The following is a 15,700-nucleotide window of genomic DNA, read 5'->3' as shown; positions in this document are numbered from 1 at the left end:
ACGCCAGGTCCTAGGAGGTTAAGCTTTATCTTTAACTCTGTTGCACAAAACTATGAGATTCACAATGCAGCATAAGGTTTAATCATTGAACATAAAAGATGTATTGCAAAACTAAGTAAATACAAACACGGTGTTTTATTGTACTTTTATTTCATGCTGTAAGTTACATTCCTTATTATAGTGGGCAAGAAGCAGAACATGAATATGAACATTTCTCGAATAGTTTTACAGACACACTGGAACAGAGATCTGTAGATTCGAAAACATCATTTGTAGACAGAAAGTGTTGCTGAAGCTCTACTCTGAGCACTGGTCAGGGTCCAGGGTTTGAGTGATGGGGCTCTGTCCACTCAGACTGGCCTCACAGCTAACTGAGCCCGCCTTCCTCCACTGGTCTGCAGAGAGGCTCAGGGTGCTGCTCCAGCTGTAGCGACCATCTGTCCCCAAGACCTCGAGGCTGTTTGACAGCCCTGAAGATGGGCTACAGCCCCCCACCTTCCAGCCCAGCTTCCAACCTGAGGGGAATCCTCCAGTGGCCAGACACACCAGAGTGGCACTGCTTTTCTTCTCCTCCTCTTTAGAAGGAGGAAGGACAGTCAGGGTGGGCCTCAACACACCCACTGGAGGAGAGAGCACAGGGAGAGGAGAGAGTCAGAAAGGTGATAAAACTTTGAAAGGCGGTAATCTATTCCTATATCTATTGAATAATACTTCAAAGTGAATAACTCATCTCTGTGATAATGTTCCTACATATAAATGAACCAAGCTGAAACACTCATGTGAACAGTCAAATCTTTGTCATCTGTTTCTTTCACTTCCTTTAAAACTACATTTAAAGTTAATGAGCCATGAACACCAACATGATCTGCAGTTACTCTAAAAAAATCACCTTTTTAATTTGTCAAAACTACGGATCACATTTTAAATCTAAAAATAAGCAGATATTGAAATAATGAGCTAAAATATTACAGCTGCTCTTCTGCAGTGTTACATTTTTAAATTATTAGTTTATTTTGACTTTTCTAAATATTTTTAAAAAAATATAAAGTATGATGAAAATAGATAATTGTTCTTTTCTGATTCAATGAATTTAACTAACTGCAGCTTGGAAAGAATACGTTTTTTTTCTCATTTTGTGATATTTTTTCAATTTAACCTTAATTTTTAGCAACATACAAAAACCTAAAGTTGATTAATTAGTATTATTATTAGTATATGTAGTATTATTAATACTGCATGTTGTGCAAAGTAAAGGTTTTTGGTACTTACAGTCAACGATGAGTTTGGTTCCTCCGCCAAAAGTGTACCACAGTGATACAAACTCACTAAGTGGCCGCACAAAAACCTCCTGCACTCAGAACAAGCATCTAAGCACTTAGAAAATGTCTGCTACCCCAATACTTAATCTAAACAGCTAAATATATGCTAGTTTTAATCTAAAATGGTTTAAAAAGAACAAAATAATTTTCCTACAAATAAAGATAATATCTTGACTATCTATAAACTGGAAATAGAAACAATTACCGTCTTTGTAACAGAGCATCTAACAAAATGCTTCTCAATAATGACTACTAACAAAGCAAATTTAAAGTAAAGTTAAAAAAACAAATCACTAAATGATTGATTTAGTGATTTGTTAAAAAAACAAATCGAGTGTGATTAGCATTTCATGCTAATCACACTCGAAATAAAACTCATCATTTGCAGCCATGGACACCTCTGTTGCACTCCCAATGTAAATATTTTCTTCAGTTGTTTCACGTTGCCTTCAGTGTGTTGAGAGCAGAGAAATCATTTCCATAGAGAGGAGGCTTTGCATCATCAGCTGATCCTCCAGAGAACTGAGAAGGTTTATAGTCCTGTGACTTCAACACTGCAGGACTCACATCTGTCAGTCAACACAGCAGAAAGCACAACCACCATGACTCTCATCACCATCCTCATCTGGACGCTGACCTGCTGCTGTTTTACAGGTTCATTCACTCAGCAACATTTCAAACATGATGTGCTGCTTTTTCTCTCATTGATTTCTGCTGATAAATGAATGATTTGTTTTTGTCTGCAGGATGCAGCGGTCAGGTGACTGTGACCCAACCTCCAGTACTGACATCTACTCCTGGATCCACTGTCACTCTGACCTGTAGGACCAGCCAAGCTGTTGCTAGCTGTAGTGATGGTCAGTGTATGTACTGGTATCAACAGAAATCTGGACAGACCACAAAGCTCCTAATTCGACATGTGAGCATAAGACAGTCAGAAACACCATCTCGATTTAGTGGCAGTGGAAGCAGCTCTGACTTCTCTATGACCATCAGTGGAGTTCAGGCTGAAGATGCAGCAGTTTACTACTGTAAGAGTATCCATGTAATAAACAGTGCTGATGTGTTCACACAGTGATTTGTAGTCGTACAAAAACCTCCCTCAGTCAGACTGCAGATACACTGAGCTGTTACGGCAGAAACTGACTGCAGCTGCTGAAGAGGAAGAAACTCTGACACAGACCACTGAACACAGAGCTGGCAGTCACCTCACTGAGTATACATTTCTTATTTAAAGATACATTAAATTAAATATTTGATTCTGATCATCTGAAAAGATCTAAGACATCACTTTCAACTGCAGATGACTTCAATTATAGCCCATGTGACAACTTGCAATGTATTCTTAAAAAAAAAGGATTATGAAACTTCTGACAAGATTTGCATTTCATTTCATTTGAGATATTTTTAACTGTTGCAATTTCTATCGTCAACATCAGAAACACTTAAAGGATAAAGGTTATCTCTCTAAATTATATAGTGATAAAGTGGTGACAACAAAGCAACAAATTCATACACAGACACTAGGGGTGGTTTGCTATTCGCTTCACTTATAAAAGGTTTTACACCCACGTTGAGGTTTTAGCACTGATGGTTCTGTAAATATTTAAATAAAATTATATTTTTAATAAGAATAATAGTTATTGTTTGTTAATGTTAGTGTATGATGCATTTGAAAGTAATTTGGAACTTTTGGCTGTAGGATTAAGAATTAAAAGCAGAGATAAATAGATAAGTAGGAAGTATTTGTTTGCTGTTTGTTCCATCCACTAATCTTACTGCGTGCATTGTCCAAGGATTAAATGCTATTGGACTGGTTAAAGGTGATGGAGGCAGACATTGTTAGAATGCTCAGTGTCAAGTTTGGATCTCTTTCCAGGTCAGTGTGGACTAAAAGGATTAGCAGACATCAACAAAAAGCATTAAAACAGCATGCAAACAGCACACTACAACAGACAGCTGGCAGCTCAGAGTACTCAGCTGTATTGATCACTAGTTTCCCACTGCATAAGACAATACTTTATATTTTTCCTTTAGATTCTTTATATGATCAATCTGGTGTCACTAGCTATAAATTTAATTCTGCTTGAACAACAGTGTAGATTGTAGTGTGTAAACCATGCTAGCGTGGGAGTGGTCATCTTTTCCTTCACAGCCTGCAGGGTTAAAGTTCATGCCTTCAACTTCAAACTAATTTGAGCTTCTTTTTGTACCAAGATGGTATTATTTACTAGTTTAAGTGACAAATCATGACATTAAAGCTACCCAGTGTATGTCCAGACCTGTTAATCAGTTTCACGTCATAGCTGAATAGTGAGCGCTGATGCTGGCGTCATGCCTTTGGCCTTGCCTCTGGTAATCCTGCCAGGACAGGTCATAACTCAGTCAAAAAAAAAGTTTTATGAGTAGAAATCTTTGCTGGATTATTTAAAAGAGACCTTGCGATTAATTCATAAAACCTTCCTGTAATTCTTACATTATGCTCAAGAGCTTAAGTTGCAGATGACAAAGTACATGTTGGTGCATTTGTGAATGGGATGACTTGGACACAGGTAGTAATAACTCATAATGAGCTTACCTTTAGCCTCTTTAATAAGCCTGAGTGTCTCTAAAGGAGACTATGTTCGCATGGGATAGGGATAATCCTTTTAGACACTGCTTTACCAGGAACAAGTCAGTCAACGTTTCCTCCTTCAGACTGGATGAGCTCCTCAGAGTTAAACAGCACCCACATTTCTTCAGGTACACCTGCTCTCCTCTGCCGTGGATCTCGAGAGATACATACCGACAATTCTCACTCATCAAGAGATTCGGATATCTGCTGCCAGCGACGGGGGTGGGGGGGATTTGCTGGGATACAGACTGAGCCTGAATCAGGATGGAATGTCTGCAGAAGTTATTAGAAAATATAGTGTCTCTGAAAGTCAGGGCGTACGTGAAGGACTACTGCAAGAGGAATGGTCTGCTGACACTCTCGGTCTTTGCGGTAGTGACCGGCTGTGTGCTTGGATTTATACTCCGGTCATTCAACCTCTCCACACAGGTATGAATTAATGGATGGATGGATCAATGTATGAATAGACAGAAAATCAAACTACGACAAAGTAACTCACTTAGGCTCTAACAGACATTCGTTACATTAGAATGTAGTCCAGAATATGTACAAATTACCAGAACAGTTAGGATAAAAGGAATAGGCAATGAGTACTCTTGACATGTTGACATGTCTGCACTGAGGCTGTAGATAAGGTTGTTAGGAAACAATGAGAAAGAACGCAGACACAGACAATCAGGTCAGAGGTAAGAGGAGAAGATGAGCATAAACAACTGAACAACTGTAAAAAGTTTAAATATCAATACTGGATTATATGTAACTTTGTGTATGTGAAATAACCCAGGATTCAATCAGTTTTATGGAGTTTATGAAATGTTATTGGTTTGATTCACCAAAAGAAAGAAAAATTAATCTGTTTCCTTTCAAATACAGTGGTATAAAGAAATAACTCATCCATTATTTGAGCCTCATAATGTAAAATAAACAATAAACACAATTTCCAGATTCAATAAGTTTAGTTTGTTTCCCAGTAGTAGTTGAGAATTAATGAATTAGTCTGTCATTCCATGCTGAACTTCTCTCAATGTTTTTTTTTTCCAGCCTGTATTTATGATTTTATTTCGATGCGTAGCAATGTCTTATTCAAGGTTACAGACTACAACCATGAAGTCACTGTGATGTAAGACGCTCTTAAACCGAGAAGCTTATGTGTCCAGTGTGGATCCTCAATGTAATCTTGTCTAGTAGCAGGAATGCTCTAAAAGTACATTTTTATTTCCATCCAATGATCAGTGAAAGAATCTGTGAAACACAAGCATAATCCTAACTTTCTTTATTATTAAGAATTTGAAATTAATCAAACCTCACTACACTACACTACAACAGGTGACATATTCTGTATATACTTTTTGTAAATAATGATTTTTTTTAAACTGTATTGAGTTCATTGCAGGCAACCCCCCCCCCCCACCCGCCCCCCAAAAAACCAAAACAAGTCCAAAGCTTAACTGTTCCTGTCTTTAACAGGCCAAGATCTACTTCTCCTTCCCTGGAGAACTGCTGATGAGGATGTTGAAGATGTTGATTCTCCCACTTATCACCTCCAGGTAAACGATAGCTTTGATTTTAAAATCCTCCTGGATTTTTGACCTCCTGGTCACAAAGATTAATGGTACAGTCATTCAAGAGCTGAGATGCTGGCTTTGAATTTGGTCTGGGACATGTGTTGGATGTCATATTTCCTATTGCTCCACTTCAGTTTGAACGCCACCAGTTAAATGTCACTACATCTATTGAAAATCTGCAGCCTTAGAAAACCAAACAACTAATTAAAATCTACTTCAGTTCTAGTCTTTCGTAAAGCCAACATCCATAATCACACCTCTTCTACTTTCCTATCCAGTCTTATGTCTGGCCTGTCAGCCATGGACACCAAGGCAAGCGGTCGTCTGGGAGTCCTGACCATCACTTATTACCTGTGGACGACCTTCATTGCTGTCATCGTTGGTATCGTGCTGGTTATCATTGTTCACCCAGGGACCGGCTCTGAAAAAGAAAGTCACCATTCACATTCAGGGCCTGTTATGACCTCCGCTGATGCTCTGCTGGACCTCATCAGGTTAACATTCACACAGAAACAAAAGATTTCAGTCTTTCATCTATTCACACTACTATTCATAGCAAACCATGCCATATCTGGCGTTCAAACATATCATCTCTACAGTGGCACCAGAGATTATAAAACGAATTATAAGATTTTTCACTGAATCAGGACATTTTAAAATGCTGATGCTGCTGGAATAAAGCTAGCAGTTGTGTCAGCAGGATGTGCTTGGCAAAAAAAATAATAATAAAAAAAATAAAATAAAAAATGGCAAATTACTCAGCAACAATCTGAATCTAGATTGTATAATGTTGCAGTGAACCTTAACAGAGATGCAAACTCTGTAAATAATTACTTTTTCAGCAAGCTTTTTCTCTTACATATGTATATATATATATATATATATATATATATATATATATATATATATATATATATTTTTTTTTAATAGTGCATTTTACAAGATCAGCTTTTAGAGCTCCCGGTAAAGTGATCTCTCTTATATCTGTTTCATATTCCTTAATTAATATCAAACTAAAATAAATAAATACATAAATAAGTAGAAAAAGACTTAATTTGGTATTATTTGAAAAATTCTTTTTCCCACAAGCAGTACTTTATTAATATGCAGAAAAACCCTCATTCAGGTTTGGTCACCTAATCACAAAATCTCCTCAGAGATTTAGATTCCTAGAAAGACATGAGAGCTTTGCAGAAATCTGTATTCATCAAAACATTAATTTACATTTGATATTAAACTCTTTCTAGCAACAGTGGAGGGATTTTTAACACAGAATTTAAATGGTAAGCTTTAACATCATCCTTTAAAATCCTTGTAGCATTGTTGCAATGTCATTACCCTTGCAGCAGTTTGACTAAGAATAGGGAAAGAGTTAATTGTGACTCTTTAAGCTGACACTTTCTCAGAAGATCCTACTGCAGAGTCACTTTGTTAGATTGAACCTGTACTCCTGTACAGGCTCAGGCTTATTGACGGGCCATTCATGTCAAAGATCCACTTATTCTTAAATGAGATTAAACTGGAGAGCTGTGGTGAGGTGCACATTTTAGTCGTCTTATGTGTTTGGTGCCAGTGTCACTGACGCAGGCTGAATAAAAACAGTCTGATGATGCTGGCTCTACCTGTTCAGCTTCCATCAACCTTAACATGTGAAACTCTCTGTGCTGTTATACTGTGTGAAAACGTAACCTGTGTCTTTCTCACTATTCTTATAAAAACTCATTAAATCTAGGAAACTATTCTACTTTAATGAGTTCGGCCACTGGAGATATTTACGGTATATGATGACATATGAGTACAAGTAGTGGACCAAATAAATATCCGCTATGTAAAACTTATTATTGTAAGAATAAATGGAAGTATCAAAAGTTAACATACTCCAGAAGCAAGACAAATTGAGAAATTGCAGTACTGTTCAAGCCACTCAAGGTGCTTTTTATATTCTACTGGCTCATTTTAATGATAACAGTATATTATAAGTTGATCTATTTTACAAAATGATGCAAAATATGCAATTTCATTTTTAGTACCAGCAGTTAGATTCACCATCTACAAGAACTTATTACTGTAAACAAATGTGAGACTGTGTTTTATTTATAAGGTTTACAGTATAATAGCTCTAAATGTTCAATAACTGAACACCATGACACTTTTTAATTGATGATCTGAGTAATTATTGCCTAATTATTTACATACCCATTGCATATTTCTACATTTTAAGCTTCTGAACATTTCTACTGTGAACAACTGTATTTGTGCATCCCAATACATTATACTGAAAAAATAAAAACAACTTGTTTTTAATATGTTTTTCACCCTCAAAACCATCACAAACAGTACATACTTTCTTCAAACATAGGATTAAAATATTTAAAAACTCAAAAAAGCTGTCTCACCACACACATTTAGTATCTAGCTTTTCATGCTATTAACCAGTAGATGCATAAATGAGGCCAGTTGTAAAAGAATTATAGAAAATCACCTACGGCAATTTTTTTCTTTTACCCGAGCAATCCAAGCACTTCTCATCCGTGCTTATTTGGTGTCTAACACAACCCATTATTGTTTTAAGGTCAACAATAAGTGCTGACCATCATTTCAGAATCTGTCACACACAAGTAAATGATCTAGCTTCCATCAGTTGAACCGTATATCATCCTACACATGTGATCATATGGCTTCTTTCTTTTTATTGTACATTGCAGGAACATGATCCCATCAAACCTGATTGAAGCAACTTTTCAGCAGGTGAGTCGACAACATGGAGTTACGGATTGAGAACTGCGCAATATTATTCAAATTTCAAATATTCAAATTTCAAGATGCCCGTAGTAAAAGATCTATATGGTTGTTCTTTCATTTCATGCCAGTACCGGACAGATTTGGTACCCATTGTGCAGAACAATGACGCAAAAGTGTCTCAGACCAACTATGTATACGTCATGCCCGATTACCACAACCCTCGCCTGGGTCATCCAGTCTTCCTGGAGATCACCCCTGCACCTGACATCAAGTATAAGATTGTCCCAAGTACAAGCAAAGGCATGAATGTATTGGGGATTGTCATCTTCTCAGCTACAATGGGTAAGACAATCACCATTCAACTTTAATGTTTTATATAACTATAACCATGGGATTTTAAAATAAGCCAGCCTATTCAAGATCATAAATAAGTTACATGCTGACCATGCAAATGCATAGATACATTAATGCATTGGTTATATTACAGGACATAACAACTTTTGCACTGGCAGGCTGTCTCATGCCATCTCTCCACATGTCTCCATTTCAAAAGTGATAAACTAATGACTTTTGATATCAGAAGCAATGTCTCTATTATCAGCACAATGTGCTTAAAGTTTCAAAAGTAAATGTGATGATGCATTGGCTGATGTCATATATGCAGAGAAAGTAAAATTACTTTACACAGTTCAGTTGTATAGTTCTCTCTAGAAAGGAAAATAAGTTATGGGAAGTTTAATACAACAGTAAAAAAGAAATAAAAAAGGATGTGTTGAACAAGTAAATTATATCCACTAAGTGCATAATATTGGATCTGAACATCTGAAAGGGCACAAGAAGATGTGGTTTAAAAAAAAATTATTTTGCAATGTGGCACAAGCAAAAGATTTTGTAGACTAGTTTTAATTTGCAGCAATGCATTGTGGTATTTATGTTTTTTACAACTTTGTCTGAAAAGTACTGAAGTTCTGATCATAATATTGAATACCTGAAGTGGAATAAAAAGTACTGTATTTTCTCATTAAAATATTGTACTCTCACAGATCATGGAGACTTACTAAAAGGAGCTAAAAATTTGAGATTTATTAGCAATGTCAGCAAAGCAAGAATCTGCCTTATAGCTTATTTATATGACTAACCAACTAACTACTATGCAGTTAGTTAAATTTTGTAAAGTCTTTTTTTCTTTATCGGGATAAGAAGGTTGCACCACAACTATTAACAAACAACCATGCGACTGTGTTATCTGTTCTCAGGTCTGCTGCTGGGGAAAATGGGGGAACGTGGCACACCACTGGTCAATGTGTGCCAGTGCATCAACGAGTGTGTCATGAAGATCATCAATGCTGCTATGTGGTAAGGCTGCACTCTCTCTGTCTCCCTTTTTCTTTTTCTGTCACACACACAGATACACGCTACTGTATCACGCACATGCATCCAATAAAAGACAGACTACACAAAGTTCACACAGCAGAGCCAGATTACATCCAAAAATAGATCTCATGGCGATTCGAGGAAAACTCAGTGGTGTATCTAAAGTGACCTCAAAGCTTCTCATTGGAAATGAGTTGACTCTTGAAATACAGTTATATGAATGGAGCAAAGAGGACTCTTTTATATATGATTAGTGCTACAAACTCATAAGTAAATACATCAGGCAACTCACTTGAATTGTGCTAAGCACCATGCAGTATATGTCGGAAAAAAACTTGGAGCTTCAAAGACTGATTGTATCCATGTGTACAATATGTGATTTTGAACATGCAAAGTCACGTCTATGAGCTTCAGCCTGCTGCTATAACAGCTGGCACTCTTCTGATGCCTGGCAGCATACAACATGGGATTTACTCCCATTCAGACAGAAGAGCATTAGTGAGGTTAGCAAACTGATGCTGGATCACAGTTGATGTCTCAAATAATCCCAATGGAGTTGTTTGGGGTTAAGGTCAGGATGGAAATCCTTTCCTGTAGGGACACACGCACAGAAAGAAACAAAAAAAACTTTCATATATTTTCAGGAGTCAACGTGGTAAGAAAATGAATGTAATTCATATTCTATCTTCTCTTCTTTGAAGGTATTTTCCCTTCGGCATTGTGTTCCTGGTGGCAGGAAAGATCCTGGACATGCACGACCCAGCCCATCTGGGGGAGAAGCTGGGCATGTACTTCATCACTGTCATGTGTGGTCTCTTAGTGCATGGCCTCATCCTGCTGCCTCTCTTTTATTTCTTCTTTACCCGCAAAAATCCATTCACCTTCATCAGAGGGCTGCTGCAGGCTCTTGTCATTGCACTGGCTACATCTTCAAGGTAAGAGAAAACAGACATTTTTATGTGTTGTGTTATATCCCACCAATGTAGATCTTTCTACATTTCTAACTGGGACATTTTACCAGTCCTGGGTTCAGATTGAAGTCTGCTGACTAATCTGACATCCTTTTATATCCTCTGATTTCTTTCTTTGCAGCTCAGCCACGCTGCCAATCACTATGAAGTGTCTCCTGGAGAACTGTGGAGTTGACCGACAAATTGCGCGATTTGTGCTTCCAGTGGGAGCCACTATCAACATGGATGGAACAGCCCTGTATGAAGCAGTGGCAGCCATCTTCATAGCTCAAGTCAATGAGTATGACTTGGACTTTGGCCAGCTGGTCACTATCAGGTGAGAATAAATACTGAGAACAGATGCTCCCCTGAGAAGTTCCTTGTGTTGAAAATCTGTTTCCCTAACATCTTTTCCTCTGTCTCATCAGTATAACAGCAACCGCAGCCAGCATTGGAGCAGCTGGGATACCTCAAGCGGGTTTAGTTACAATGGTGATTGTCCTGACCTCTGTGGGTTTACCACCTGCTGACATCTCCTTGATTGTAGCCATCGACTGGGTGCTGTAAGTCCCACAAAAGTTATTATCTTTAAGTAAGTCTTACTATTTAGCTAAATTGGTCAATTTGTGATGAACTTTTCCCCTCTCATTTCATCAGTGATCGATTCAGGACAATGATCAATGTTCTGGGTGATGCCTTAGCTGCTGGGATTATGGCTCATATATGCAAGAAGGACTTTGATAAATCAGCAACCGCTGCTTCTGCTGCTGTACCTGCTGTTGCCAATAAAGAACGGGTAAGGACTGTTTCTGTTAGTATATATCAAAGTTCACATAAATGAAAGATTTCAAAAATTCTCCCAAAATCCAATCCTGTATATAGTTAATGAACTAGAAACAAGAGTCTGCAACCTCAGTTTGCAGGTATTTATCCTTAAATAATAACAACAACAATTTGTATAGCACTTTTAAAAACACAGAGTTACAACTTGCAGTTTAAATAAAGCCACATATTGATGATACGTGTACATGTTTAAACATACATACAGACACATAATCAGCCATACTGACATACATTCATTCCAACATACACACATACATGTAAATAGTTGCAAACTATGGCCAAAAATGAAGGGGAAAAGATTAAGCAAAGAAAAGAATTTAGTTTTCAACCATCGTTTGAAACAAATAACAGTCAGCTGATCTGATTGACTGAGAAATCTGGTTCAGCTTGGACGGAATAAACAATGATCACCTCTGGTTTTAAAATCAGAGCCTGGAACAGTTAGGAGACCCCGTTAGACAATCGGAGAGGCCGGCTACATGATAAGGTCTTAGAAGCTCTTGTATATAAGCAGGGGCCTGTCCACACAGAGCTTATGGTAATGGTAAATGGCCTGTATTTGTATAGCGCTTTACTAGTCCCTAAGGACCCCAAAGCGCTTTACAAGATCAGTCATCCACCCATTCACACACACATTCACACACTGGTGATGGCAAGCTATATTATAGAGACAGCCACCCTGGGGCGCACTGACAGAGGCGAGGCTGCCAGACACTGGCGCCACTGGAAGCCAGTGAAGGCAAGGATGGGTGTAATATGTGACTGCTGGTTAGGGTTTGTTAGCAGTCTTGCTGCTGTGTTCTGCACCAGTTGGAGACGAGCTATGGAGGACTTAGAGAAGCGTGTGAAAGGTGAATCGCAATAATCAAGGCGGGAGAAAATTAAAGGAGACCGATTATTATTTTTTCATTTTCTTATGTTTGTATTAACCACGACCAAGTTTCAAATATATGGTCAGGGTATGTACAAGTAGTCTCCATAAACCAAATGCTAAGGCTTCAGAGTCATCTAAGGAAAACAGTTCTGCTGAGGACAGAAGCCCCACCCACCTGCTGTTCATCCCTTTGTTTATGAGGGTCAGCCAATTAAGAGAAAGTGAGCTTTAAAGGGCTGGAGAAGCGGCTGGTGCTAAACCACCTGCCCTTCAGTAGAGAAACCTTGGTCCATAAGTACCTAGGTAAGGTACATGCTGTAATTATTTTGAACTACAAATCAAATATAATGTCAAACTTGGCAATGGGAAATGAAAACACCATAGCTGCAACTCAATATATGTGAACCAAATAGTTAATGACAATATGTACGCATGTTGCAAAAAACCCTGGCTTATCAGTCCTCCCCAACACCTCCTACCTTTGAACTAACTGTAGACCTACCGCTGTCATCTTCCCTACAGAGAGACACAGTAATCTCCTTTGGCAATCAGAGCGTGGCACTGTCTGATGCTCCGCTGATCACACATCGCTGCGATTATGTGTTTGAAGTGGATGGAGACAACGTGCTGGAGAAACCCGTGCCCAGCTACAACCTCTGTCAAGTCTGAGACACTTTTACACGATGCCTTCTACAGCACGTAGATGCACCTACAAAGGCACTAACCGAGGCTCTAAAAGTTCACTCAAAGCCTGTGCCATGCAGAAACCTGTACTACTTGATACAATGTACAAAACAGCATGTCTCTATTCTGCTTTGCATGTAGAGAGATGTGAGGAGATGCATTTTATTCAATCTTGAATGCACATTGTCTGAATGCACTTGCAGACATGAACATACGTCACAATGACATGCATTGGATGGAGATCAGTGTTTATCAGTTCCAGGGGGACAATTAAAATCCACAGTAGACACAGTATAATGAAACATGACTGCAGTTTTAACTTAAGTCTAGGTTTTGAAATGCCTTAACGTTGCCTCATTTTTGACAATAATGCTGAGACCTTGAAAGACTTGAATGTTATAAGGAGCAAATAGACAAAGAGCAACAGAACAGGGCTTTCTCTCTGTTAGACAAGGTGTTTATGCATAAATATTAAAGCAAAATTAAGAAATATACCAACATATCCCAAGCAAATGAAAATTATAGCATAATTTGTGTTTTTATACCACTGCTTTTAATTTTGTGTTCATTTCTAATAAAAACCTGCTACATACCAGTGCTGTGAGAGTTTTTATTTTAATAATTAACCTCAGAGACTATTAAGCTTAAGATAAGTATATGCAGTGCTCATGATACATGCTGGATTATACTTGGCAAGGTAAAAAGAAAGTATAGCATCTGTCAGTTATAAGGTTTTTACATAATCTGGTCCTTCAGGAGATCTTAAAATTCTTTGAATACAACCTCTGATGAACAACAACATGGCATATTACAGTGTTATTAAACAAAAATTAAACCAAAATGCAGAAGCAGTGTGTGAAAAACTAAGTGCACCCAGTGATTCAACAGCTTGCAAAACCACCTTAAGCAGCAATGACTTAAAAGTAGCAATGATTAAAAAAAGTTGTGTTATGTATGAATTTATGTGCTCAACTTTCCTCCCCCCCCCTTTTTCCTAAGAGAAATAAATAAATTCTGTACACTTAGCTTGAAATTTAGCTGGATTTTATGGAATATTTCATGCAAGAAAGTTGACAAGCACAAAATAATTGATCAAAGCTGTCATGATATTTAGGGCAAGATTTAGTAAGTTTCTAGAAAACCTCTGTTGTCTACAAAAAGGCCCATTGTTAGTTTTGTGACTGAAAGCTCCCTCTGGGGTCATTAGCATGATCATGCATTGGTAGAAATACACCAATGGAAATGGAAAGTTCTTTGAATGATCCAAAAGTGCACTGATTTATGTACAAAGATGCAGTCACTTAAAAAAAAAATTACTGGTACAGGGCAGCAAAAATGAGTGGCTCAGGAGCACAACTTAGTCTTAGGTCTTAAAAATAAAAAAGTATAATCAAAGGTCAGGGATTAATCCCACACTCTAAAAACATTAACAGTTGTATTTTGACAGACATCCCCACATTGATGGGCAGCAACAATTGCTTCTAAGATCATTGTAAGATCATTGCTGAGGTCTTTCCTCTTTGGCAACATAAATACCCCAAGACCAGCAATTTGCCAAAACTTTGTACAGAGCTGTTTACTGTCTTAGTTCCTGTGGAAGCAGTAAGGATGTGCTTTAAATTTTCCACAAACACCATTTCAGCATTTTGGTTTAATTTTTATTATTTAAATAACAAAAAGACAAAGACAATGCTTTACGTTTTGGTAATTTGAATTCAAAACGGACCATATCCATCCAAACCAAGGCCCGGGGAGTAAAAACGTAAAATAAAACCACTATTTCTGGCATTCTTCTAGCTGGTTGTTGTTCAGGATGAGCCCATGCACTGTCTTGTATGCTGGTCATTCTGTACCATATTTCGCTGCCAAGAAAAGTTTTCACTTCTAGTTTTCAAACATCATCGCTCACAAGTGCGAGTCGAAAAGGATGCGAGTCTCAAAACAGATAAAGAAAAAGGGTCCTGCTTGAAATGACAAAATTTGCTACAACTTAGCTATTTAAGTATCTGAATAAAAGAGTTTTTAGCATTCCAAAGTCACTAAAAACGGAATAGCCAGACTGGTTTCAATTTTCTCTTTCCTTTCCAAGCCATTTTGAAGAAGCGGTTTGTTTTGTTTTTTTAAATATATTGTATAAGGTGTCTGAAATTGTATATTCATATTCTACTTTAGAAAACTCATTTTAGCTTTAATTTTAAAGTTGAAGGAAAACTGAGACAAAGAGCTGCAGAAAAAATAAGCTTCAGGATAGACTCTGCTCACTGTCCCCACCACCTGGTTGCAGAAGGTTCCAACTCCGATCTACATGTCAAGTCTACTATTAAATCCTATCTCCATATTTCCAAGAATGTGCAACAATACTGTCATATCACAGCAATACTAACTTCAGTAACATGTACATAAAAGTGCAAGTGCACATCTACTCATCTTTTTTCAAGAGAATCACGTAGATCAAATCCACAACAAGCTTCTAAATACACATTTAATTTTCCTTTAATGTTTTTTTAAAAGCCACCATGTTTTTATTGAAATGTTAGAAGACATTTAACGGACTTCAGCTTAGTGTCAAAAGTGTTCAAAACCAAGAAAACAAAACAATCCATTAAAAACACTGCAATAAGTATCAAGTATGACCACAAACACTGTCAAATAAATAAATGCGCCTCCTCTGATGTAAAATACACTATTTCCTCTTATAAATTAAGGCGGAATGCAGTTTATTTTCACTGCCCCTT

The 15,700-nt window shown here is 37.6% G+C and overlaps 1 protein-coding gene and 1 long non-coding RNA gene across 3 annotated transcripts; one reads left to right on the top strand and one right to left on the bottom strand.

Moving 5' to 3' along the window:
• Positions 1–502: 502 nt before the first annotated feature.
• LOC146496129 (uncharacterized) lies at positions 503–3,803 on the bottom strand. The gene is made up of 3 exons (XR_014871073.1): positions 1,647–3,803; positions 1,270–1,612; positions 503–620 (listed from the first exon to the last, which is right to left on the bottom strand). It is a non-coding gene; the product is annotated as an uncharacterized LOC146496129 (long non-coding RNA).
• A 195-nt stretch (positions 3,804–3,998) lies between these two features.
• On the top strand, positions 3,999–13,555 carry slc1a8b (solute carrier family 1 member 8b). 2 transcript variants are annotated; one of them, XM_085142641.1, is made up of 11 exons: positions 3,999–4,362; positions 5,401–5,480; positions 5,777–5,992; positions 8,204–8,246; positions 8,369–8,582; positions 9,497–9,596; positions 10,316–10,549; positions 10,707–10,901; positions 10,993–11,127; positions 11,222–11,333; positions 12,741–13,555. In XM_085142641.1, exons 1-11 carry the CDS (start codon positions 4,198–4,200, stop codon positions 12,948–12,950), a joined length of 1,704 nt encoding a protein of 567 aa, XP_084998767.1. In that variant the 5' UTR covers positions 3,999–4,197; the 3' UTR covers positions 12,951–13,555. The 2 variants fall into 2 exon arrangements, with proteins under 2 accessions (XP_084998767.1, XP_084998766.1); XM_085142640.1 differs by having other exon boundaries at positions 4,001–4,362; positions 11,222–11,360; positions 12,804–13,555.
• Positions 13,556–15,700: the final 2,145 nt, after the last annotated feature.

The sequence above is a fragment of the Neolamprologus multifasciatus genome, chromosome 19 (assembly GCF_963576455.1).
Source record: "Neolamprologus multifasciatus chromosome 19, fNeoMul1.2, whole genome shotgun sequence".
Taxonomy (NCBI): domain Eukaryota; kingdom Metazoa; phylum Chordata; class Actinopteri; order Cichliformes; family Cichlidae; genus Neolamprologus; species Neolamprologus multifasciatus.
Note: the sequence above shows the minus strand (reverse complement) of the source record. Positions and strands in the feature narration are given on the sequence as shown.

Excerpts from the sequence above, each read along its gene's own strand:
- slc1a8b (XM_085142641.1), top strand. The coding sequence starts at position 4,198 with ATGGAATGTCTGCAGAAGTTATTAGAAAATATAGTGTCTCTGAAAGTC. Across the intron at positions 5,481-5,776 it reads CTCCCACTTATCACCTCCAG|TCTTATGTCTGGCCTGTCAG; the intron begins GTAAACGATAGC and ends TTTCCTATCCAG. Across the intron at positions 8,247-8,368 it reads TTGAAGCAACTTTTCAGCAG|TACCGGACAGATTTGGTACC; the intron begins GTGAGTCGACAA and ends ATTTCATGCCAG.